This window comes from Mirounga angustirostris, unplaced genomic scaffold, assembly GCF_029215605.1.
Source record: "Mirounga angustirostris isolate CCGP_5_RB_7025 unplaced genomic scaffold, mMirAng1.0.hap1 SCAF_7, whole genome shotgun sequence".
In the NCBI taxonomy this organism is placed as follows: Eukaryota; Metazoa; Chordata; class Mammalia; order Carnivora; family Phocidae; genus Mirounga; species Mirounga angustirostris.
In genome coordinates this window covers 26253226-26280536 of record NW_026991715.1, presented here as the reverse complement: position 1 = coordinate 26280536, position 27311 = coordinate 26253226, and the positions used below count along the sequence as shown (strand labels likewise).

Genomic DNA, 27311 nt, shown 5'->3' with positions numbered 1-27311 from the left:
GACGTTGAACACTTTTTCATGTGTCTGTTGGCCATTTGGATGTCTTCTTTGCAGGAATGTCTGTTCATGTCTTTTGCCCATTTCTTGATTGGATTATTTGTTCTCTGGGTGTTAGGTTTGATAAGTTCTTTATAGATTCTGGGTACTAGCCCTTATCTGATAGGTCATTTGCAAATATCTTCTCCCAATCTGTTGGTTGTCTTTTGGTTTTGTTGACTGTTTCTTTTGCTGTGCAAAAGCTTTTTATCTTGATGAAGACCCAATAGTTCATTTTTGCCCTTGCTTCCCTTGCCTTTGGCGATGTGTCTAGGAAGAAGTTGCTGCGGCTGAGGTCGAAGAGGTTGCTGCCTGTGTTCTCCTCTAGGATTTTGATGGATTCCTGTCTGACATTGAGGTCTTTCACCCATTTTGAGTCTGTTTTTGTGTGTGGTATAAGGAAATGGTCCAGTTTCATTCTTCTGCATGTGGCTGTCCAGTTTTCCCAACACCATTTGTTGAAGAGACTGTTTTTTTCTATTGGACATTCTTTTCTTGCTTTGTCGAAGATTAGTTGACCATAGAGTTGAGGGTCCATTTCTGGGCTCTCTATTCTGTTCCATTGATCTATGTGTCTGTTTTTGTGCCACTATCATACTGTCTTGATGATGACAACTTTGTAATAGAGCTTGAAGTCTGGAATTGTGATGCCACCAGCTTTGCTTTTCTTTTTCAACATTCCTCTGGCTATTCTGGGGTCTTTTCTGGTTCCATACAAATTTTAGGATTATTTGTTCCATTTCTTTGAAAAAAGTTGTGATGGTATTTTGATAGGGATTGCATTAAATGTGTAGACTGATCTAAGTAGCTTAGACATTTTCACAGTATTTGTTATTCCAATCCATGAGCATGGAACGTTTTTCCATTTCTTTGTGTCTTCCTCAATTTCTTTCATGAGTATTCTATAGTTTTCTGAGTACAGATCCTTTGCCTCATTGGTTAGATTTATTCCTAGGTATCTTATGGTTTTGGGTGCAATTGTAAATGGGATCGACTCCTTAATTTCTCTTTCTTCTGTCTTGTTGTATAGAAATGCCACTGATTTCTGTGCATTGATTTTATATCCTGCCACTTTACTGAATTCTTGAGTTCTAGCAGTTCTAGCAGTTTTGGGGTGGAGTCTTTTGGGTTTTCCACATAAAGTATCATATCATCTGCAAACAGAGTTTGACAACTTCTTTGCTGATTCGGATGCCTTTTATTTCTTTTTGTGGTCTGATTGTTGAGGCTAGGACTTCTAGTACTATGTTGAATAGCAGTGGTGATAGTGGACATCCCTGTCGTGTTCCTGACCTTAGGGGAAAGCTCTCAGTTTTTCCCCATTGAGAATAATATTCACTGTGGGTTTTCATAGATGGCTTTTATGTTATTGAGGTATGTACCCTCTATCCCTACACTGTGAAGAGTTTTAATCAAGAAAGGATGCTGTACCTTGTCAAATACTTTTCTGCATCTCTTGAGAGGATCATATGGTTCTTGTTCTTTCTTTTATTAAAAATGTATTGTATCACGTTGATTTGTGGATGTTGAACTAACCTTGCAGCCCAGCAACAAATCCCACTTGTTCGTGGTGAATAATCCTTTAAATGTATTGTTGGATCCTATTGGCTAGTATTTTGATGAAAATTTTTGCATCCATGTTCATTAAGGATATTAGTCTGTAATTCTCCTTTTTGATGGGGTCTTTGTCTGGTTTTGGGATCAAGGTAATGCTGGCCTCATCAAACGAGTTTGGAAGTTTTCCTTCCATTTCTATTTTTTGGAACAGTTTCAGAAGAACAGGTATTAATTCTTCTTTAAATGTTTGGTAGAATTCCCCTGGGAAGCCATCTGCCCTGGGCTCTTGTTTGTTGGGAGATTTTTGATGACTGCTTCAACTTCCTTAGTGGTTATAGGTCTGTTCAGGTTTTCTATTTCTTCCTGGTTCAGTTTTGGTAGTTGATACAGCTCTACGAATGCATCCATTTCTTCCAGATTATCTAATTTGCTGGCATGCAGTTGCTCATAGTATGTTCTTATAATTGTTTGTATTTCTTTGGTGTTGGTTGTGATCTCTCCTCTTTCATTCATGATTTTATTTATTTGGGTCCTTTCTTTTTCTTTTGGTAAGTCTGGCCAGGGGTTTATCAATCTTTTTAATTCTTCCAGAGAACCAGCTCCTAGTTTCGTTGATCTGTTCTACTGTTCTTTTGGTTTCTATTTCATTGATTTCTGCTCTGATCTTTATTATTTCTCTTCTCCTGCTGGGTTTAGGCTTTATTTGCTATTCTTTCTCCAGCTCCTTTAGGTATAGGGTTAGGTTGTGTATTTGAGACCTTTCTTGTTTCTTGAGAAAGGCTTGTATTGCTATATACTTTCTTCTTAGGACCGCCTTTGCTGCATCCCAAAGATTTTGAACATTTGTGTTTTCATTTTCATTGGTTTCCATGAATTTTTTTAATTCTTCTTTAATTTCCTGGTTGACCCATTCATTCTTTAGTAGGATGCTCTTTAGCCTCCATGTATTTGAGTTCTTTCCGACTTTCCTTTTGTGATTGAGCTCTAGTTTCAAAGCACTGTGGTCTGAAAATATGCAGGGAATGATCTCAATCTTGGTACCGGTTGAGACCTGATTTGTGACCTAGGATGTGATCTGTTCTGGAGAATGTTCCATGGGCACTAGAGAAGAATGTGTGTGTATTCTGTTGTTTTGGGATGGAATGTTCTGAATATATCTGTGAAGTCCATTTGGCCCAGTGTGTCATTTAAAGTCTTTATTTCCTTGTTGATCTTTTGCTTAGATGATCTGTCCATTTCAGTGAGGGTTGGTGTTAAAGTCCCCCACTATTATTGTATTGTTGTCAATGTGTTTCTTTGCTTTTGTTATTAATTGGCTTATGTAATTGGCCGCTCCCATGTTAGGGGCATAGATACTTACCATTGTTAGATCTTCTTGTTGGATAGACCCTTTAAGTATGATGTAGTGTCCTTCCTCATCTCTTATCATAGTTTTTGGTTTAAAATCTCTCTGATATAAGGATTGCCACCCCAGCTTTCTTTTGATGTCCATTAGCATGGTAAATAGTTTTCCACCCCCTAGCTTTAAATCTGGAGGTGTCTTTGCATCTAAAATGAGTCTCTTGCAGACAGCATATCAATGGGTCTTGTTTTTTTATCCAATCTGATAGCCTGTGTCTTTTGATTGGGGCATTTAGCCCATTTACATTCAGGGTAACTCTTGAAAGATATGAATTTAGTGCCATTGTATTGCCTGTAAGGTGACTTACTGTGTATTGTCTGTGTTTCTTTCTGGTCTATGTTGCTTTTAGGCTCTCTCTTTGCTTAGCGGACCCCTTTCAATACTTCTTGTAGAGCTGGTTTTGTGTTTGCAAATTCCTTTAGTTTTAGTTTGTCCTGGAAGCTCTTTATCTCTCCTTCTATTTTCAATGATGCCTCGCTGGATATAGTATTCTTGGCTGCATAGTTTTCTCATTTCGTGTTCTGAATATATCATGCTAGTCCTTTCTGGCCTGCCAGGTCTCTGTGGATAGGTCTGTTGCCAATCTAATGTTTCTACCATTGTAAGTTATAGATCTCTTCTCCTGAGCTGCTTTCAGGATTTTCTCTTTGTCTCTGAGACTCGTAAGTTTTACTATTAGATGTTGGGGTGTTGACCTATTTTTATTGATTTTGAGGGGGGGTTCTCTGTGCCTCCTGGATTTTGATGCGTGTTTCCTTCCCCAAATTAGGGAAGTTCTCTGCTGTAATTTGCTCCAGTATATCTTCTGCCCCTCTCTCTTTCTTCTTCTTCTGGGATCTCAATTATTCTAATGTTGTTTCGTCTTATGGTATCGCTTATCTCTCAAATTCTGCCCTTGTGATCCAGTATTTGTTTATCTCTCTTTTTCTCAGCTTCTTTATTCTCCATCATCTGGTATTCTATATCACTAATTCTCTCTTCTGCCTCATTTATCCTAGTAGTTAGAGCCTCCATTTTTTTTTTTTAATTTTATTATGTTAGTCACCATACAGTACATCATTGGTTTTTGATGTGGTGATCCACGATCCATTGTTTTCGTATAACACCCAGTGCTCCATGCAGTACGTTCCCTCCTTAATACCCATCATCGGGGTAACCAATCCCCCCTCCCCACTTCCCTCTAAAGCCCTGTTTGTTTCTCAGAGTCCATAGTCTCTCATGGTTCATCTCTCCCTCCAATTCCCACCCCCCCATTTTTCCCTTCCTTCTCCTAATGTCCTCCATGCTATTCCTTATGTTCCACAAATAAGTGAAACCATATGATAATTGACTTTCTCTGCCTGACTTATTTCACTTAGCATAATCTCCCCCAGTCCCATCCATGTTGATGTAAAAGTTGGGTATTCATCTTTTCTGATGGCTGAGTAATATTCCATTGTATATATGGAATGGATATTCTTTATCCATTCATCTGTTGAAGGTCATCTCGGCTCTTTCCACAGTTTGGCTATTGCGGACATTGCTGCTATGAACATTGGGGTGCATATGGCCCTTCTTTTCACTACATTGGTGTCTTTGGGGTAAATACTGAGTAGTGCAATTGCTGGGTCATAGGGTAGCTCTATTTTTCAATTTTTGAGGAACCTCCACACTGTTTTCCAACGTGGCTGTACCAACTTGCATTCCCACCAACAGTGTAAGAGGGTTCGCCTTTCTCCACAACCTCTCCAACATTTGTTGTTTCTCTCCCTGTCCATTTTTGCCATTCTAACTGGTGTAAGGTGGTATCTCAGTGTGGTTTTGATTTGGATTTCCCTGATGGCTAATGATGATGAACATTTTTTCATGTGTCTGTTAGCCATTTGTATGTCTTCTTCAGAGAAGTGTCTTTTCATATCTTCTGCCCACTTTTTGACTTGATTATTTGTTTTTTGGGTGTTGAGTTTGAGAAGTTCTTTATAGATCTTGGATACCAGTCCTTTATCTGTAGTATCATTTGCAAATATCTTCTCCCATTCTGTGGGTTGCCTCTTTGTTTTGTTGACTGTTTCCTTTGCTGTGCAGAAGTTTTTTATCTTGATGAAGTCCCAAAAGTTCAGTTTTGCTTTTGTTTCACTAGCTTTTGGAGATGTATCTTGAAAGAAGTTGCTGTGGGCGATGTCAAAGAGGTTACTGCCTACGTTCTCCTCTAGGATTTTGATGGATTCCTGTCTCACATTGAGGTCTTTCATCCACTTTGAGTTTATCTTTGTGGATGGTGTTAGAGAAGAGTCGAGTTTCATTCTTCTGCATGTTAGAGCCTCCATTTTTTATTGCACCTCATCAATAGCCTTTTTGATTTCGACTTTGTTAGATTTTAGTTCTTATATTTCTCCAGAAAGGGTTTCTCTAATATCTTCCATGCTTTTTTCGAGTCCAGCTAGTATCTTTAAAATTATCATTCTGAGCTCAAGTTCTGACATCTTACTAATGTCCATATTGATTAGGTAGGTTTCTGGCAGTCGGTACTGTCTCTTGTTCTTTTTTTTTTGAGTTGATTTTTTTCCGTCTTGTCATTTTGTCCAGAGGAGAATAGATGAATGAGAGAACAAAATGCTAACAGGGTAACAACATCCCCAGAAAATACACACTAAACAAATCAGAAAAGACCTGAAACTGGGGGAAAAGAAAGGGAAAGAAGGAAAAAAAAATATATATAAAAATAAAAACAAAACAGAATATGATCAAATATAATCAGGCTGGTGCATGATTAGTGCCACACAGTAGATTTTGAGTGTATTTTGGTCTGTTAGAAGAAAGTGCCTCCAAAAATTTTAAAGAAAACTTATATATGTACAAAAATAAGGGTTAATATGATGAAGGGATGGAATATGATTGTAAAGATGAAAATTATAAAAGATTTTATAAAAGGAATTGATAAGTTGGTTGAAAAAGAGGATTAAAAAAAAAAAAGAGAATGTGATTAGGCCGGAGACTAGAACAAAGCCATACACTAGACATTTAGGGTATATTTTGGTCTGTTAGAAGAAACTGTATCCCAAAATTTTAAAGAGAGAACAGCTTATATACATATACCAAAAATAAGGTTAACTTCTGTGAAGGGATAGAATATGACTCTAAAAATTAAAAATAGGGCACCTGGGTGGCTCAGATGGTTAAGCGTCTGCCTTCGGCTCAGGTCATGATCCCAGCGTCCTGGGATCGAGTCCCGCATCGGGCTCCCTGCTCCTTGGAAGCCTGCTTCTCCCTCTGCCTCTCTCTCTCTCTGTCTCTCATGAATAAATAAATAAAATCTTAAAAAAAAAATTAAAATTAAAAATAAAAAAGGTTTTTTAAAAAAGGGAATGATAGGGGTGCCTGGGTGGCTCTTTTGTTAAGCGTCTGCCTTAGGCTCAGGTCATGATCCCAGGGTCCTGGGATCGAGCCCCGCATCGGGCTCCCTGCTCAGCGGGAAGCCTGCTTCTCCCTCTCCCTCTCCCCCAGCTTGTGTTTCCTCTCTCACTGTGTCTCTCTCTGTCAAATAAATAAATAAAATCTTTAAAAAAAAAAAAATAAAAGGGAATGATAAAATGTTGGTTGAAAAAGGGAAAAAGAAAAATTCAAAAAAAAAGTAACTTTTAAAGACTAAGGAATCATGGGGGGAAAAAGCCATGAATTCTATGTGCAGTATTCCCCTAGTGCTGGAGTTCTGCCGTTCTCGGTAATCTGTAAACTTGGTCTTGGCTTGCTGTTCTTGCTGATCTTCTGGGGGAGGGGCCTATATCCGTGTTTCCCAAGTGTCTTTGCCCGGAGGCGGAATCGCCCCGCCCTTGCGGGTCTGGGGTAAGTTACCTGCTTGGGTTTGCTCTCGGGAGCTTTTGTTCCCTGCAAGCTTTCCATGCAGCGTTGGAGGACAAGAGTGAAAATGGCGGCCTTTAATCTCCACCCGGAGGAGCCGAGAACTCGGGGCCCTGCTCCTCAGTGAGCCCCCAGAGAAAAGCAGTCAGTCACTCCCATCTCCCCGGTCTCCGGCCACAGTCTGTGCTCACCTGGCCCGTGACTGAGCATTTCTGTCTCTGGCGCCCAACACCGTGTGGAGTCTCCAAACCCAGCAGATCCCTGCAGTGCGCTCCCGCGCTGCTTCTCCCCGGGGAGGAAGGGGAGTCTTCCCAGATCTGCCACTTGTTGGGTCCCTGCTGGAAGAGCAGTGGCCCGACTGTGCCGTGGATCATGGTTTATGGCCATCCCGAACTGAGAGCCTGCTCCTCGGCTCCGTCTCTGCAGCCGGCTTCCCTGCTCTGATACCTGGGAGCTCTGCCGCACTCAGGCACCCCTGGTCTTTCTGTGACCCCGAGGGTCCTGAGACCACACTGTCCCGCGAGGGTTCCATTCCCTGCTTACCCACTGGAGTGCCGGTATTGGCTGACGGAGCCCACCCCCACCACGCTGTCTCTCTTCCCGAATATTACCTCGGGTTCACTTCTCCGCACATCCTGCCTTCCAGAATGTGGTCGCTTTTCTGTTCAGAGTTGTTGCTATTCTTTTCTTCCATCTCCTGTTGAGTTTGTAGGTTTTTAGAATGGTTTGATCCCTTTCTAGCTGAATTCCTGGGACCAGACAAAATCCAAGTCTCCTACTCCTCTGCCATCTTGCTCCTCCCCTAGATGTAAAAATATTTATTCCCCTTATCGGGGCACCTGGGTGGCTCAGTTGGTTAAGCATCTCCCTTCAGCTCAGATCATGATCTCAGGATCCTGGGATTGAGCTTTGCATGGGGCTCCTTCCCCATCGGGGATTCTGCCTCTCCCTCTGCCCCTCCCCCCTTTTGTGCTTATGCCTTCTCAATCTCTCTCTCCCCCCAAATAAATTTTAAAAATCTTTAGAAAATATTTATTCCTCTTATCATCAAGAGACAGAAACCACACAGTAATTTGAACAGGGACTGTAAAGAATATTTTTTTTAAGAAATTAGGCATTGAGAAGGATAAAGGAGCTAAGGGAGAAAAGGCAAGGAAAGAACAAACCTGAAAGGGGGACTCTCTCCCCAAAACTGGATTTTAGAGCTTGTTGGAAATGTGTTAGCTGTAGCCCAGTAGATAGTGGAGAAATTCACTGGGTTGCCTTGCACCAGAGCTGGTACACAGTCACAGGGTCAAGGCTGACAGGGAGGGAACTGCTGAGCAGGAATGACAAGAGAACCTCCCCTCCCCCTGCTCGGGTGTGGTTAGGCCCTGAGGTTGGGGATTTGACTGACTGACTGACACACACACACACACACTCCCTTCCCCCCTCCCCCAAAGACAATTTTTCTGTTGCATTGTTCTACTACCACTCTCTACTGACAGAACTTTAAATTTTTGGCAGGCAGAAGGAGAACACTGACTTGAGTCTAGACCCTTTATTACAAAGTAGATTTGAAACTGAGAGTGAATAGGGGCGCCTGGGTGGCTCAGTTGGTTAAAGTGTCTGACTCTTGATTTTAGTTCAGGTCATAATCTCAGGGTTGTGAGATGGAGCCCCGAATAGGGCTCTGAGCTCAGAGGGGAGTCTTCCTGGGACTCTCTCTCCCCCTTTGCCCCTCCCACCACTTACATGTGCCTGGGCTCTCTCTAAAATAAATAAATCTTAATATATATATATTTGCAATTGAAAGGCAGTCAGTAATTGGCATAGTCCACTTCCTTGGCTACTTAGCTTCCATATCAATGCTTCTAAACACGTTTGAACTTCCATCCAACAACAAAATTCTGTTTATACCTTACAAGATAAAGTTGTCTTTCATACAAGTGAAGAATTTCTTACCCTCTCCCCAAAATAATGAGAGGTACAATCCTAATAGTCATTGCTGGCTATATGAATTACATACTTTATCACAGTGCTTCTGAATATTCTGCTAACTAAAGACTACCTTGTAAAGTTTACTTCCAACAAATTATATATAAAATAAATATAGGGAAGAGAGGGACGAAGGAAATGGTTAACATTTACACAAATTTAGACATAATATATACAATAAACGAAGGAAAAATCTGTAAAGCTCCTATATTCCTTGTTGCTATGATTGGTCACAAGGTGGTAGTTGGTACCTCTGGCTTCCTTCTTTCACTCCCCATTCAAATACTTTTGCCCTAAGCCAGCCTTTCATCTGTCCTGAGTTCTCTGCTGATGATGTGAACAAAACTTTGATTTCTGAAGGGTCCTTAAATGTCCTGTGGTGGTGGTGGTGGCAGTTTTCCATTAACTTTGAATAGTAGACCTGGAAGTACAATGAGAAGTCTAAGTGAATCTCCTGGGCTTCAGATGTAGTCCTCTTGGCCCCCATTTTGTTCAGCAACTCAATTTCCCCTTATGATTGGAATCAATCACTCAGGCCCTTAGAGTAAGTAACCCCTCTCCCTGCCTGTTGGTTCAGCGGCTAGGTGGAAGTATTTAATTCAGTGGAACAGTTGTGTTTCCTGGTAGAAGCAATCTTCTGTTGGGCACTAAGTCTCAAAACCAGCAGAGCTCAGAGTTTTTTGGATGGGAATCAAAAATTCTGTGAACGACTTACTAGGTGTATCAGTGAGAAGAGGCACTGTCCTCCACGACAGAAAAAATCCATTGTAAGTAATCTGCCTCCAGGTGACTGGTCCCCCCAAGGAATGGTGCCATATCAGAGTCTCAGCGTTGATCTCTGATGTTCACAGGCTAGGTTCCCAACAGTAGCATTAGCAGTTGAGCCGCTGCATATTCTGTCTCTGCCACCATGGCTGCTTCATTCATGGGCCCATTGAACAAGCACTGGTGTAGCTGGAGGAAGAGTTTGATTCACTTCCATAGTAGGGCATTTCATTTTGTTCACCTGATGATTAAAAGCCTCCTTCACAGAGCATGCCCTTGAGGCACTCATATGAGACACAAGTATCTTCAAAGTCTGTGCCCATTTTGAAAGAAGTGCTTCCGTAAACCTCTTCCCAGATTTCTCATTAGCAGTCTTCCAATCCTGTTCGTTCCAGATCCCTGAGCATTCAACCACACCATTAGTAACTGTCCATGAATCTGTTTCAGTCAGTAATTCCGGCCATCTCTCAGTCCAGACAAAATGGACATCTCAGTGTACTGTGAAGTTCTATTCCCTAGGAGGATTTTCCTTTACCACCTTCTTTCATGGTCACCCCTGAGTGACCTGTGGGCCATCCACTTTTGGATGGTACCAGCATACTGTGCACACTCACTGTTTGAAATAGGCTCAAGCTTTTTCTTCCTCAGTCAGCCAGTCATAAGGAACTGCCCAGGTGGGCATAGGCATGGACTGAGGTGGAGGAGGCACTCCAGTAGGAGTTGATGTTCAAGGAGTCTGATCTACCTATCTGCTCCTGGGGGCGCCTGGGTGGCTCAGTTGGTTAAGCGACTGCCTTCGGCTCAGGTCATGATCCTGGGAGTCCCAGGATAGAGTCCCGCATCAGGCTCCCTGCTCAGCAGGGAGTCTGCTTCTCCCTCTGACCCTCCCCCCCTCATGCTCTTTGTATCTCTCATTCTCTCTCTCAAGTAAATAAATCTTTAAAAATAAATAAATAAATAAATACCTGTCTGCTCCTGGGTAAACTCAGCCTCTTACACAGATTGCTACTGTCCCTGCCCAACAGTTGTGGCTAACTATGCAGTTCATAATAGGAAGTACAGGCGACATTGTCACCTGATGTTCTGTAGTTAGGCATTCAGCATCTCCGAAGGCCCAGTAGCAAGGCAGAACTTGTTTCTCAAAAGTAAAATAGATATTTGCAGAAGATGTTATGTTTGAGAAATCGTAGACCTCTACACTGTCATTCTCAAATTAGTGTTTTTGGGAGAGGCTCTATAGAGCATCTGTATTTGCCATGGACACTAAAGGTACCACTGGATATGCTGGTTCCTAAGGCCCAGATGGTACAGGGGCTTATACTCCATCTTGAATTTGCTAGCAGCCTTGGGGGTGATTCTGAATATGGGTCAAAGTAGCATACTTAGTGTATGTTACCTCTAGAATACAAAAATACTAACCAAGCATTGTGCCTTTTTTTTTGTGGTAGATGTCATGAGGGTACAGCAACTTGTATTTCAGCTTGGTGGGGATATATTGTCATGTCCCAAATTAGGAAACCCCAGAAACTTCACGGAGGGCAGGCCATTTGAAATTTTTAATGTAATTTAAATCACTAAAATACATTTTTTAAAATTTACTAAAAACTAAGTAGATATGTAATAAATCAAATCTGAAATTTAAATGTCTTCTCAAATGAATTTTGTCTTTTTCTGGAGTTGAGTTCACTTTTTAATTGCCACAGTAAAGATCTAATTGTAGCTCAAGAAAGCAAGGACTTTATTGTGTGTGATTTTCAAATAAAATACAATGCATGTATTCATTTATTCATTCAAACATTAATTTATGGAGCAAGTATTATCTTTTTATAAGACAGTACCATTAAGACAAAAAAGACTGATTTACTTTGGATTGGGCTGACTCTTTTGTTTGAAAAGGGCCACACTGCTGTTTGACATGGAAAGAAAGCTTACTTTGTGAGGCAGTTGTGGAAATGGATTCTGCAGATAAGCAGGATTAGCTAGGCAAAGAAGAAGGGAGCAGACATTGAAGTCAGAGAGAATATCTCCAGTACTGGGGCATTAATTGATTTAGTAAACATGGAGTGCTTACGTGTGTCACCCACTCTGCTAGTCTTGGGGTTGTTAAGGTTATCCTCTTTAAATAGCACTGTACATAGCTTTGTTCTTTTTTTACGGATGTATTTTTTAAAAGAACTTTTGACAAGTAAATTTGTACCATTCAGAAGTATTGTCATCCATACCATTTAACCTATCTACATAGATGACTAACCACTTTTATTAATCTCTTCGTCAGATTTTTTTAAGTACATAATGTGAAAAAGAAATTCTTTTTTTTTTTTCCATATTTCTGACCCAAACAGGAACACTGTTCCTTGGTTTTAACTCTTTTATTGTGCAACATATGGGTAAAGTGGAGATAACCCAAATGTGCATATCAGTGAGTTATTATAGATAAAACATTTGCCTAATTACTACCCAAATCAAGAAGTTGGACATTATCAACACCCTGGAGGCAGCCTGCAGTCTTTTCTCAAATTGGATTTCCTACTTCCCCCTTCCCCACCAAAGATAACATTTTAAAAAATTTAATTAGTCTTTAATACCTGTAGTTTTAGCCTGACTATATGCACACCTAAACACTATAGTTTGGTTTTGTTCACTTTTGAACTTGATATGAGTGTAATCATACACTATTCTTTTGTGTGTAGCTTCTTTGGCCCACTGTTAATGAGATTCATCCATGTAATTAGAGTTACTTCTTTCTTTATTAGTATTACATTGTTTGTATAGTTGAGGGCTATTACAAGTAAAGCAGCTGTGAACATTCTTGTACATCAGATGCACATGGGCATGCATTTATGTAGCAGAGAATTGTTGGCTCTCCGGATGTGTCTGTATTCATATGAACAGTATTCATATATTGTTGATTGCAAGTTATACGCTAAAGTGGATGTACTATTTTACACACTCACCAGCATTTGAGAATGAGATGAGAATTTGTTGTTCCATATCCTTACCAACATTTAGTATTGTTGGGGTTTTTATTTATTTTGACTGCTGAATTCAGTTACTCTGTTGAGTTTCTGTACCTCCTATAATTTTGATTTGCATATTACTGATTACTGATGAATGAGTGCATTTTTATTTGAATAACCTTTTTATTTCCAAGTGTATCTTCAGATCTGGTGTCCATTTTTTAATGCATTGTCTCTTTGTTAATGAGACGTAGAAATTCTCCGTGTATTCTGAATAAGAATCTTTGGTTATTGTTGTTGCAAATACTTTTTACCTGTGTCTTGTATTGTTCATTCTCTTAGTAGTGCCTGTGGATTAATGAAAGTTCTTAATTCTAATGTAGATCAGTCTTTTTCTTTTTGTCTTCTTTGCTTAAGAAATATTTCTGTACCTGAAGTCATGAAGATATTTTCCTTTGTTACTTTCCAGAACTTTCCTTGTGTTCCTTTCACATTTAGGTCTGTATTCTACTTAGACTGGATTTTTGAGTACGATAATGTTGCACAGTTTTCCATATGGATTCCTATATATCCTTTTCCCATTCTCATTCAATGCCACATTTTTTTAATAAACAAATATCCACATATGTGTGCCTTTTTCTGGGCTCCTGAACCGTTACATTAGATTTTGTTTGTCCCTGCTTGAATGTCACACTGTTGTAATTACAGTAGCTTTATAGTGTGTCTTGAAGTTTAATAGAGAAACTGTTAATGAGAAACTGCTAAACTGCTTTCCACAGCATTGTACCATTTTAAACTCCCACCAGCAGTGTCTAAGAGTTCTGTTTCTCTTCCTACACAGTCACCAACACATGATTGTCAGTCTTTTAGTTCAGCTATTCTAGTCACTGTGAAATAGTTTGCATTTTAATTTTCCTGCTTAATGATATTTAGCACTTTTTCTTGTGTTATTGGTTGCTGCTTCCTCTGTATTCTTTTGTGAAGTATCTGTATAAAGTTTTTTTGCCGGCTTTAAAGTTGAGTTGTCTTAATTATTTTGTAGGAATCTTTAATACATTCATGATACAAGGTGACAGATTTTGCATACATTTTATTTCATTTTTGGCTTGCATTTTCGTTTTCTTAATTGTTTTTTTTTTTTAAAGATTTTATTTATTTATTTGACAGAGAGAGACACAGCGAGAGAGGGAACACAAGCAGGGGGAGTGGGAGAGGGAGAAGCAGGCTTCACGCTGAGCAGGGAGCCCGATGCGGGGCTCGATCCCAGGATCCTGGGATCATGACCTGAGCCGAAGGCAGACGCTTAACGACTGAGCCACCCAGGCGCCCCCTTAATTGTTTTTTATTAGCACCACGCTCTAACCAACCGGGCTAACTGGTTACCCTGATTGTTGTTTAAACAGCTTTATTGGGCTGTTTAACTCTTGTTGCATCTGAAAATTGGTTCCCTTTGATTTTCATTGCTGTAATTCCCTCTCCCCTGAGTACCTGGCAACCACCATTTTAGTCAGTTTCTATGAAATCGAGTTTTAAAAAAAAAATTGGGGGACTCTACATGTGATACTGTATAGTATTTCTCTTTCTGTTTATAGTTTACTTCATTTGACATAATGGCCTCACTGTTCATCCATGTTCATCCATGAAATGAGAGGATTTCTTTCTGTACCACATTTTCTTGATCCATTCATCTTTCATAGATTTCATTGCTTTTTATTGCACTATTCTTTTGTATGGGTATACCACTCTTTGTTTGCAGTTCAACTATTCATAGACATTTGGGTAATTTCCTGGTTTTGATTATTTTGACTTGTGATGCTATCAACATTTGTATACCAGTCTTTATATGAACATATGGTTTCTTATCTTTTGAGTACATGGGAAGAGAATGGAAGAGAATGGATTATAAGTCTTCATGTGGACACATACTTTCATTTATATACATATATAAGTATATATGTATATTTATTTTGGAAAAGCTAGGTTGTGTGGTAGAGGGATATTTAACCTTTTAAGAAAGTGCCATACTCTTTTCCACAGTTGTCATTTTACATTCCCACCAGCAGTATATGAGAATGCTAGTTGTTCCACAACACCTCCTCACAAAGACTTGGTAAGGTCAATCTTTTTTTTAGAGAGAGAGAGAGAGAGAAAGAGCGCGCACAAGCGTGAGTTGGGGATGGGGAGGGGCAGAGGCAGAGGGAGAGAGAGAGAATCTCAGGCAGACACCCTGCTGAGTGAGGAGCTGGTCTCCAGGGTTCCATCGCCTGACTGTGAGATCATGATCTAAGCCAAAATCAAGAGTCAGTGCATATTTTACCTGTGCATATTCAATTGTTCTAGCACCATTTCTTGATAAAACTATCCTTTCTCTGAATTACCTTTGTATCTTTGTTGAAATTTTATTGACTATGTGGATCTGTTTCCCAACTGTTTAATTTGTTTCATTGATTTATTTTTTTTCATTGATTTATTTTTCTATGTTGTACCATTGCCACATTATCCTGATGACTCTAGCTTTATAATATGTTACAGAATGTCTGAGTCCTCCCAGCTTTGTCAAATTGTTTGGGTTATTATAGGTTCTTTACATGTAGTTTCAGATGAATTTTAATTTAAAAAACAAAGCCTGGGATTTTGATTGGAAAGGCACTGAATCTGTAGACCATTTTGGGTAGTAGTGACATCTTAACAGTTGAGTCTTTTAGACCGTGAACAAGTGCATCACTCTATTTGTTGAGGTCAACAATGTTGTGTAGTTTTCTCTCAGTGGTCTTCCGTAGTCTTCAGTGTTGAGGTGTTGCATGTGTTGATTTTATATCTTGTAACCATACTAAATTCACATGTTCGTTCTAATAGCTGGCTTAGAGAATCTATAGGATTTTCTGTCTATTGTCTACTGATTTGTGAGTTGACTATTGTTTTTTTTTTTCCCCCTAATTTAAACGTGTCTCCCCCCCCCCCCAAGCATTTCTTGCCTTACTACCCTGGGAAGAAACTACAGTACAATGTTGAGATGTACAGAGAGCAGACGAGCTTTATTTTTCTGTCTAGAAGGGGAATTGGGGATGGGAAGGTAGAAGCATTCACTTTTTTTTTTTTTAAAGATTTTATTTATTTGACAGAGATATACAGCAAGAGAGGGAACACAAGAAGGGGGAGTGGGAGAGGGAGAAGCAGGCTTCCCGCAGAGCAGGGAGCCCGATGCAGGGCTCGATCCCAGGACCCTGGGATCATGACCTGAGCCGAAGGCAGACGCTTAACGACTGAACCACCCAGGCGCCACCGAAGCATTCACTTTTTAACCAAATATATTCATAGGTGAAAATTTTTTGCAGATGCTGTTTATCTAGTTGTCAGTTTGTAATCTATACTTTATTGTACCCTCATCATCAGGCAACCACTGTTCTGCTTTCTGGTATATAGATAACATTTACTACTATACCATATACCACAATATGTTGTATAGTTCTTGGTATTTAAAATATCTCACTTAGTATAATGTTTTGGAGATGCCTTCATGTTGCCATGTATATCAATAATTCATTTTGTAAAATTGGTCATTAGTATCCCATTGTATGCATATATCACAGTGTGTTTATACATTTTACTGTTGAAAGAAATTAAGGTTGTTTCCAATTTTTTGTGGTAACAAATAAAGCACCTATGATCATTTCTGTACAAGTCTCTGTATGGACTTGTGTTTTTCTTCAGTAAATACCTTGAGTTCAGTGGCTGAGCTGTATGGTAGTCGTGTTTAACTTCTCAAAAGAACTGCCAGATGTTATGTCGAGTTTTCATTTATATTGCTACGACCAGTATATAGAATTCACATTGTTCATTATCCTCTTCAGTGCTTGAGATGGTTAGTCTTTAATTTTAGTTACTCTGGTGTGTATGAAATAGATCTAATTGTGGTATAATTTGCATTTCTGTGATAACTAATACTATCAGCTTTTTTGCCTGTAGTTATTAACCATTCACAGATCTTCTCTTGTGAAAAGTTGTTTCAGTTCCTAAGAGGTTGTCTCTTTTTTGAGTTATATGAGTTATTTATATATCATGCATAAAAATTCATTACAAGATCTGTTGCAAATACTTTTCCTGGACTGATTCTTACCTTTTCATTTTTCAGTGGTGACTTCTTTAATTGTTACAAAGTCCCAAGGATGACTTTTTTCCCCCTTTTATTTGTAGTTCTTATGTGTGCCAACAAATCTTCTATTCCAAGTTTGTAAAGATTTTCTTCTGTTTCTTAGTTTTCTTAAAATGGCTTTATTGAAGTATAATTTGCATACCATAAAATTCATCCATCTTAAGTTCACAGTTGAATAATTTATAGTAAATGTATACATTGGTGCATCACAGTTACAGATGACTTCCATTGCCTGAAAAAGTTGCCTCATGCTCTTTTGCAGTTAACGTGATCTGCTTTCTGTCACTGTCTACTTTTTGCAGTTATTTAAAAGTAGTCTTTGGGGTTTTGGCCTCTGTCAGAATAATGTTTTTGAGATTCATCCATGTTGGAGCATATACCAGTTGTAGCACACCCATTTAAAAAAAATTATTAAATTGTACTCCATTCTAGAAAGATACCACATTTTGTCTAGCCATTTATCAGAAGATGAAAATTTTGAAAAATAAGAGATTTTTTTATTCTAGTTTGGGAGTTTTTCTAAATAATGGTGTTACCAAGATTCGCTTGCAAGTCTTTATATGGGCCGTGTGTTTACATTTGTTTTTAGATATCCAAAAATAGTGGGATTGTTCTGTTGTATGAAAAGCATGTATTTAACTTTTGAAAAGGACGAAATTGTTTAAAAGGTGACTGTACTGTTTTATATTCTGACCAGCAACATTTAATGGATCGAGTTTCTCTGTATCTTCTCTATCACTTGTTGACAGTCTTTGATTGTTACTGTTTCAATGTGTATTTAACAGCATCTCAGTGTTATTTTAATTTCAGTGGTCAGTGGTGCCTTTGCAGATCTTTACATGTGGTTGTTAGGCATTGCTATACCTTCTCTGTTGAATTGTCTGTTAGTGCTTTTCTCTTTTCATTTGTATTGTTTGTCATACTCTCAAGTTGTTAAGAATTTGCAGTTGACTCTTGAACAGCTGATTGAAACATCCGTGTGCATGTTGTAGTGTGGACGTAAGTTTTCAGCTCCTTTGGGAGGAGGAATCTGATTACTAGGTCATATGATAAGAGTATTTTTAGTTTTGTAAGAAATTGCCAAACTCTACCAAAGCGTCTGTGTCATTTCATGTTCCTAGACCAATGAATGAGAGTTCCCATTGCTCCACAACCATATCAAGCATTTGGTGTTGTCTGTGTACTGGTGTTAGCCATTGCTATAGGGTGTAGTGGTAGCTCATTGTTATTTTAATTTGCATTTCCCTGATGACTTCTGATGTGGAGCTTTTCATGAGCTTGCTTGCCATCTATATATCTTCTTTGGTGGGCTGTTAAGGTCTTTGACCCATTTTTAAATTTTCTTGTTGTTGAGTTTTAAGAGTTCTTTGTATTTTGGGTAACAAGCCTTTTCAGATGGACCTTTTGGAAATATCTTTATCTGTGGCTTGTCTTCTCATTCTCTTGACTTTGTCTTTTGTATAACAGTTTTCATTGGTAATGAAGTTCAGCTTGTTTCTTTCATGTATCATGCCTTTGATTTTGGAGCTAAAAGGTCACTGACATTCCTAGAATCATTTAGATTTTTCCTGTGTTTTCTAGGAGTTGTATGGTTTTATGTTTTACATTTAGATCGGTGATCCATTTTGAGTTAATTTTCTTAATCAGGTGGTGTAAGATCTGTGTCTAGATTCATTTTTTGACACGTAGATGTCCATTATTGCAGCACCATTTGTTGAAGAGACTGTCTTTGCTCCACTATGTTGCTTTTGCTCTTTTGTCAGAATCAGTTGAGCATATTCATGGGATCTGATTCTGGGCTCTGTTCTATTTTATTGATACCTTTGTTTATTCTTTAACCAATACCGCAGTGTCCTGTTCCCTGAACCTGTATGGTACGTTTTAAAGTCATCTAGTGTCATTTTTCTTTTTTATTTTTTTAAGATTTATTTATTTGGAAATGAGCAGGAGGGGGAGAAAGAGCACAAGTGGGGGGAGGGGCAGAGATAGAGGGAGAAGCAGACTCCCCGTTGAGTAGGGAGCCAGATGTGGAGCTCCATCTCAGGACCCTGAGATCATGACCTGAGCCAAGGGCAGACATTTATTAACTGAACCCCCCAGGTGTCCCTAGTGTCAGTCTTCTGACTTAGTTCTTCTCCTTCATTGTTGTGTTAGCTATTCTAAGTCTTTTGCCTGTCCCTGTGAACTTTAGAATTGGTTTTTCAGTATCTGCATATAACTTCCAGAGATTTTGATTGGAATTGCATTGAATCTATAATTCAAGTTGGGGAGAAATGACATCTTGACAACAATGAGTTTTTCTATCCATGAACTTGGAATCTCTCTTCATTTGTCTAGTTCTTCAATATCTTTGATCAGAGTTTTATAATTTTCATCATACAGACCTTGTACATTATTCTGGTAGATTTTTACCATAGAATTTTCTATTTATTTGGATGCCAATGGAAATGGCATTGTGTTGTGTTTTTTTTTTAATTTCAAATTCCGTTTGTTCATTTATAGTATATAGGAAAGTAATTGATATTTGTATATTAAACTTGTATACTGCAACCTTGCTATAATAGCTTATACCAGAAGTATTTTTGGGTTCCCTCCCCCCCAGATTTTGTACTTAGATAAACATGTCATTCGTGAACAGGATAATTTTATCTTTGCCTTACCAACCTTAGACCTTTTGTTTCCTTTTCTGACTGTATTAGTTAGGTCCTCCAGTATAATGTTGAAAAGCAGTGGTTGAGAAGGGGACATCCTTGCTTAGGTTCTCATCTTAGTAGATATTAGCTATTCGTTTTTGTAGTCATAATCAAGTTGAAGAGGTTACCCTGTACTCCTAGTATACTGAGTTTTTATCATGAATGGATTTTGGTTTTTGTCAAATGCTTTTTCTGCATCTATTGGTATGATTGTGTTATTTTTTTTTTTTAACCTCTTGGTATGATTGATTACATTAATTGATTTTTTTTGAATGTTGAACTATCCTTGTATACCTGAGTTAAATCCTGCTTGGTCATGGTGTATAATTCTTATACATCCCAGCCCTATCAGAGTCTGATTCTGATACTTGGTCTATCTCTTCCATCTGTGTCTTTTGTCTTTTAGTATGCCTTGTCATTTTTACTTGATAGCCAGACATGATTTACTGTGGTAAAAGAAACTGCTGTAAATAGTCCTTTAGTAATATTCTGATAAAGTATGGGAGGAGGGAAAGCATTTTGTAGTCCTGTGATTAGATCTTATTTTTTTGGTGAGCCGTTACTTCTGAAGTGTGAACTTTATATGTATTCCTCAGTTTCTCCCCCATTCCCCCACCTTTTAGGTGGGACAGGATTGCTAGAGTGGGTGGGAGTGGGATATTTCCCTTTCTTCTTATGGAAGGCTAGAGCCAACGTGAGTCTCTTAGACTCTCATGGGCAGACCTTGTGAAGAAGAACAGAATGCTGTGGGATGTTTCAAAATGGTTCCTTTTCTCCCTTCCCCTGCCAGAAGTACAAGGGGCTTTTTTTATTCTCTGTGAGAACCTGGTAGAGATCAATGAAGTAAAACTCAAAAAAGTATGGGGACCCTTTCATGGATTGTGTCTCTCTGAAGTTTTTAACTCTCAGAGTTGTCCACACTGAGCTTCCAGCAGTTCCTCAGTTACAGCTCAATTTTCCTTACCATGGCACTAGATCCTGCAGTGATTGCTACTCAAAGTTGTGTTTTTCTGGACTTGTCTGTCATTACATTCAATTTGGGGGCAGCAGTTGGTTCTTGTTACCTTACTTCTCTTACATATCAAGAAAGGTTGGTGATGTATTGGTTTGTTCACTTTTTTACTTGTTACTAAGACAGATGGCGTTTTCCAAGATGCTTACATGCCAGAACAGAAACTGGAAGTCTGGAAATACTTTGAATCTGTAGATTATTTGAGGGAGACTTGAAGTCTTAACATTATAGCATCATCAAAGATGTAAATATATGTAAAAACAGTCCATATTCGTAGATTGGATGATGCTATGTTGGATGCTATGCTATGTTGTAATTCTGCATTTTTTTAGTGTGTTAGTCCATTAGTCCAACTATTCCCAAATATTTTTCTTTTTGATCCTATTCTGGATAGCATTGCATGCTTAATTTCATGTTTATTTTTTTCATTGCTAGTGTATAGAGACACAGTTGATTTTACATATTGATGTTATGTCCCGTGACTGTGGTACACTCTAAGTTTTCTAGGAAAGTTTATGGGTCCTTAGAGTTTGCCACATATAGGATGGGTCATCTCTGGTAAAGACATTTTACTTCTTCGTACTCATTCTCTGTGCCTTTAATTTTCTTTTTCTTGTGTTATTATACTGCTATAATCTCTAGTACATTGTTGGTTCGAAGTGGTGAGAGTGGACAGCCTTGCCTTGTATTGTTGCGTATTGTGTGCATGTTGTAATCCTTAGGTGAACTATTAAGAATTTAATAGCATTTAAAGAATATTTAAAAATCATCACAGAAATTAAAACAGTAGACTAAAACTGCTCATCAAAGATGATGGCAGTAGTGTAGGAGCAGAGGGACAAAAAGGATGGGGCATTTACAAAGTAAGTAGGAAAATCAAACCGTGTCAGTAATTTCATTACATATTATGGTCTAGGCACTCTAGTCAAAAGACGCTTTATCAGATTGTGTGACAATCCAAGATCCAATTATATGTTGTCTTTAGGCAGTGCTTAAGGTTCAAAGCACAAATACATTTAAAGTAAAAGGATTTAGAAATAGATATAGTAGGCAAGTTGTATTCATAAGAGAACTGGAGTGGTCATATCAACATCAATCAAAATCAACTATAAAACCCAATATGTGACTGGAGACTAAGAGCAAATTCTCATAGTTGTAAAAGGATGAATGTATTAGGAACATAAAACAGTTTGTACTGATAGAGCCCTAAAATACTAGAAGTAAAAACTGACAATTGAAAAGATCAGTAGAAATTGAACTCTTATAGCTGGAGATTTCAAAACTCTATCATCAGTAGAACCACTCGATTGAAAAATTAGTAAAGACAGATAGTTTGAGAAGTACTGTTACCACTTTCATACTTTTTTTTTTTTCAGGTTTATAGATCATTTTCCAGGATACAGCATATTCTAGACTATAAACATCTTAGTAAATTTTAAAAGGTTGAAATTACTCAGGGTTTATTCTCTGAGTATATTGGAATTAAATTATAAATGAATTCCAGGAAGAAATATGAGAAAACATTTGTAAATGACCCATACATCAAGGAAAAGTTGACAGCAGAAATTAGAAAATGTTTTGAAATGAATGAAAATGAACACATAACAAATACGGAGATTCCCCTAAAGGGGGAATTTAGAGGGAAATTTACAACACTAAATTTATAGTAAGTTAATGAGAAAAGAAGAATGGTCTCAATTCAGTCACCTTAAGTTTTCATCTTAATAAGAATAGCAAAGTAAATTTGAAACAGACGTAAAGTTTGAGTGGAAATCAGTGAAATAAAAACCAGAAAAACAATAGAAAATAATCAATGAAAGGAAAGTTGGTTCTTTGAAAAGGTCAATAAAACTGATAAACTTTGGGATAGACTGATCATTTAAAAAAGAGAAAGCACATATTACCAAAATCAGGTATGAAAGAAGAGATATTAATATTCTACAGAAGTTAAAAGTATTTAAAAATTTTATAAGCTACTTTATAACAGGGCAAATCTTACAAAGACATACATTACCATAAATAGGCTGAAAAAGAAACTTGGAATATATTTATGAAAAAGTAAAGAAATTAAATTGATAATCACATTTATTCCCACAAAGAAAAGGCTAGGCCCAAATGGCTTTCCTGCCAAGTGTTTTCAGGTATTTAGGGAAGCATTGTTATTTATCCTGTACAAACTCTTCTGGAAATGGGGAAAGAAGGAGCACTTAAAACCTATTTTATGAGTCCAGTATTAATCTAACACTAACACAGACAAAAACAACACAAGAAAAGCAAACTACACATTGTTATCTTTCATGAGCATACGTGCAGCAGTCATTAACAAAATAACAGCAAACCAAATCCAGGTATATATTAATAAAGTATTAGAAACTGCGTAAGTTGGGGTTATCTTGAGAATGCAAGAAGGCTTAGCATTCATAAATCAACTAATACAGTATGCTGTATTAGTAAAATAATGGACAAAAACCATATTCTTTCAGTAAAAAAAGAAAAAAAAATTGAAAAAATCTAAAACCCGTTCATGATAAAGCTTTTGAACATACTAGACATAGAGAAGGCAATTTGCTAATTCTGATCTAGGGCATGAATGGCCTAGAGATTTCCTGTTGGTGGTAAAATGGGATACTATAGGCGTCATCTTAAGTTCTTTATTTTCTCTCTTAGGAATCATAGCCCTGTCCTTCCTGTTTTCCAACGTGTTGAAACTGTGTTGTTTTATATATTTTGTATGATTTTTCTCATTTTTTTAGGTAGGAGAATAAATCTGGTCCCTGTTACTCTATCTTCAATGAAAGAAACTTCCACAAATTTACTTCTAATTTTTTATGCATTAGATGCTATTAGAGTTTGGGGGGAAAAATAATTATAGTGCTTAAGAAAAAACAAAAGTGATTTTTTTTATGTTCAGGAGTGATTTATTACATTTAGACATTAAGATTTCGTTACAAGACTGAGATGCTGTCTACTGCCCTAAGGAGGCACCTTAGGATTTTGTTATGAACTAATATTTGTGTATAACATACTTTGTGAATAATTGACGTTTTTAGAAAATTGAACCTTTTCATAAAAGTACATGATAGGTCTCTTCATTCAGTCACTCTTTCTAGTCTATAAAATTATATAGTGTTTTATAAATGACCTATATTTCCTCATTATGTTCACTTTTTAGTAGTTTATTTTGCTTGATTAGTGGAGTTTCTTTTTAATTTGGTTAGTTTGTAGTTATATTTTAGATATTTTATAATTGGCCATGGTACTTAATTTTCATTGATGTAATATTTTAGATTGCTTTTTACAATTTAAGTGTGGTCTCCATATCAGATAGGTTAACATTTTGTGTCTTAAATAATTAGCAAGTATTTTATTAGCAAGTATTTTATCCTATCCCTCCATCCTTTTAAAACATTCAGTTTCTCTTTTAAAATGAAAATGTTATGTTTTTCCTATATGAATGCTTCCTTTTTTGATTGCTGAGAAGTCTTTCTCCCAGGTGAAGAATACAGAAATATATTTTCTTTTAGAACTAACCCAGTTACAGTTTTTTGAAAGAGGTAGCAGTATTTCTGAAAAATAAATCACATGTGTATCATAGTATATTTATTTATATATTTAAATGTGGATATATTTTTAAAGTTCTTTTTATCTTTTGTTGATTACTGCTCCCAAATTATTATAATTTATTTTCAGAAAATATTCCATAGTTAGGGCTTCATTCTTTCTTAGGTGTTTTTATGTTAATTCAACATTATACCAAATTCAAGATTTGAGACTAGGCAAGTATCCTAAACTATAAAAGTTTTAGAGAAGAGTTAAAGGCAGATATTTTAAAAGATTTTTCACACAAAATGTGTTGAGATCAGTTATATCAGGGTAAATATGAAGAAAGATATTTTGGTTTGTTTTTAAGAAAATCTTGTGTAAGTGATAGGATTGTCATTTCTTGGTTAACATTTAGGGTTTTGGGGGGGTTTTTTATTTTTTCCTATATTGATATATTTTATCTATAATTTTTGCTAAAGAAATTGTTCTTTTGTTTTTATAGTTTTGGTAAGCAGTTTGGAGGAAAAAGAGGATGTGATTGTCTTGTATTAGAGCCTTCAGAAATGATTGTGGTAAGAACTTTAAAGAATGCTGAATTGTTTTTTTGATATGCTTCAGTTTCAACTTTAAATGTAGTAGGATTTTAAACACTCAAGGAGGTTCCATTACTGTGACTTTTAAAATATTGAGTAACATCAGACCTATACACCAAATTTGGTAAGTTTTTATCTACTTTAAATTTTTTCTGATCCTTGAGAGGATTTAAAGAGTGATACAATTCTGTATATCATGTTCCAAATTTGGTGATTTCTTTTACTACTTATACCAGAAATTTTTAATGAAGGCCTTATTAGAGGCACCCTGACTTTTCAAGTTTTCTCTTTTCCTATTCAATTTAGTTAGTAATCTTTGAACATCCATATTCTGTGTGCTGAACTTGAGAGAAAGAGAGAAAAAGAGACACATAGTTATATCCAAGTACAAAATGGTTTAGATCTTAATATTTTTACTTTAAGAGTATAATTAAGGAATAATTCTTGTTACTAAGAAATCTAGGTAGTTGATGTAACATTAGAAAACCTCACTTTATTCTGTGTTTTTTAGCATTAAAAGAACCAAGGACACAACTTTGTTTTACCTTGTTCTGAGATGACCTTACTAGAAAAATTGCTTATATTGAATGGACTCATTGTCCTGCTAGCGTCTCATGTAGATGATCATGTCATCTGATTTGATTTTAAATTATTAAGAAGTGAGGTTACATTCTTAACTATGCATTTTAATGTCAGGGCCCAAAGCTTCACATCTTCACATAGTTTGTTTTCTCTTCTCCAAACTGGATCATCTACATTATCATGCACTCTGTCCTAAATTTCATGTAAACAGAAGAATTTTTTGCTCCTAAAAGGCAAAAATTGTGTCTTACTCACTTTGTGTCTTCCATTGTATTGCAGAGTGCTGCCTGCATAGTAAGTATTCAGTGAATGTTAATTAAATTGAAGTTTGTTCAAGGCTTGGACTGTGTATTATGTTTTTTTTTTTTTTAAGTGTTGCTATACATAGCATATCCAAATAAGTCCTCAGAACTCTCTCTTCTAAATAAATGTATTGAGGGGCATTGCAAGAAGACTGCCTCAGGCAGTACTAGTTTTCTCATTTATTTGTCAGTTGATGTATTTTGTATTTTTTGTACTTTATCAGGAAAGAAGAGTGCTTTTTACTGCAGTATTCTCATATACATTGTTTTTTTGTTGTTTAATTTTATTTTGCTAAAATACACGACATAAAATTTACTATCTTAACCATTTTTAAGTGTTCAGTGTAAAGTTATTATTTAAGTAGAAATTAATCACTCATAAATTATTAATTTTCCCCTTAAGTTAAAGGGAAAGCTGTTTTTCTGCCCAGACCAGTCTCTAAGGAGACCTGCTTGCTTTTAGTGGGGAACAGTATTTAAAGCCAAGATAAGGCTGCCCGTTGTTTTCATTGCTCTAGGTGCCTTTTTGCTTAGAGGGTCTCTCAGTGAACAGAGCTAGAAAATACATATGTGAGTGTATGTGTACTCACACACTTACATATACATGTCTGTATTTATTTTTCTGTATCTGTGTTTAAAACCCAGAATTTATTCTGGCCTTTCTTCTTCGCTTCTATCTTTCTCTAACAGAAAACGTGATTTCCATTATCATCAGTGTATTTACTTATCCAGAGTAGTTGAAGAATTCCTTGCCTGTAACACTGTAGAAAGTGCTGCTAGCTAGAGGATTAACATGCACAAATACACATATTTTAAGTATATATAACTCGTTTTAAGTATATAGAACTTGTTAAGTATATGATAATTCATTATAATTTAACTCTATATCAAAGTAAAAAATGTTTCAGTCACCCACCCTAAAAGTAAGGAAATACTCAGAGAAACATTAGGAACCTGGCAGAAGGACAGAAGAACCAGATTAAAGGGACTCTTGTTGGCTAAATCTGGGACAATTTGAGAATCCACATAAAAATTCATAGTAATTAATGGTACCCTTATATATAAGAATTTATAATATGAATCATATGAATGAATGAATGAGGAAGAAGGAAAAATTCTTCCGGATAATTGAATGCAAACTAATAAATACAGAAGAAATGATCTTAGAAAATCATTAATGAAGGCTAAAACTTGTGGGCCACTGTTTGAGAAAACAATACTTACATAATCTCAACATATCTCCCCACAAATCATTTATGAAGAGAAAAATTCACAAATTTTTATTGGGGATAATATGGAGGATACCACTATAATGAAAATCGTTGCTACCACCATCAATATGGGCACAAACTGATAAACTGCTTCTAATAGAATGAGGACAAAATATCACCTTTGTGATAATTTCCTGTGAGAAATGCATACCTGAATCTAGTCATTAGAAAATACCAGACAAAACAAATTGAAAACATTTTACCAGTTGACTAGCCTGTACTCTAAATATTCCAGTATCAAAAAACACAGAAAAAGACCAAGAATTGTTCCAGATTAAAGGCAAAAAGAGAGACATAACTAAACACAGTACTTGATCTTGTATTAAATCCTGGAATTGGAAGGGCATTGTGGCTATAAATGATGCTTTGGGCATAGTTGATGTAATTTGAATATGGACGTGTGGATTAGATAATACTGAATTCCCTGGTTTTAAGAACTCTACTGAGGTTATATGAAACAAAGTCTTTGTTATTAGGAAATACATGTTGACACATTTTAGGGTCAATTTATGCTCCGATGTTTCAGAAAAAATTTGCTTATGTGTATATAAAAGCTTTAAAAATCACCAAAAAATCACATCAAGTTTTTTATTTATTTATTTTTTTTTCCCCTTAAGTGAGGTCTGTGTCC

At 37.0% G+C, this 27311-nt stretch overlaps 1 protein-coding gene across 10 annotated transcripts in view; it reads left to right on the top strand.

The window, feature by feature from the left end:
• The window catches only part of RAPGEF6 (Rap guanine nucleotide exchange factor 6), a 202531-nt gene that overhangs the window by 30604 nt on the left and 144616 nt on the right, over window positions 1–27311 (top strand). For all 10 annotated transcript variants that reach the window (XR_010412993.1, XM_064595858.1, XM_064595855.1 and 7 more), the window contains one exon: window positions 24435–24504. Coding sequence is in view for 9 of the 10 variants with exons in the window: in XM_064595858.1 (XP_064451928.1) it covers window positions 24435–24504 (70 nt within the window). In the remaining variant the exon portion in view is untranslated. The remainder of the gene's footprint in view (window positions 1–24434; window positions 24505–27311) is intronic.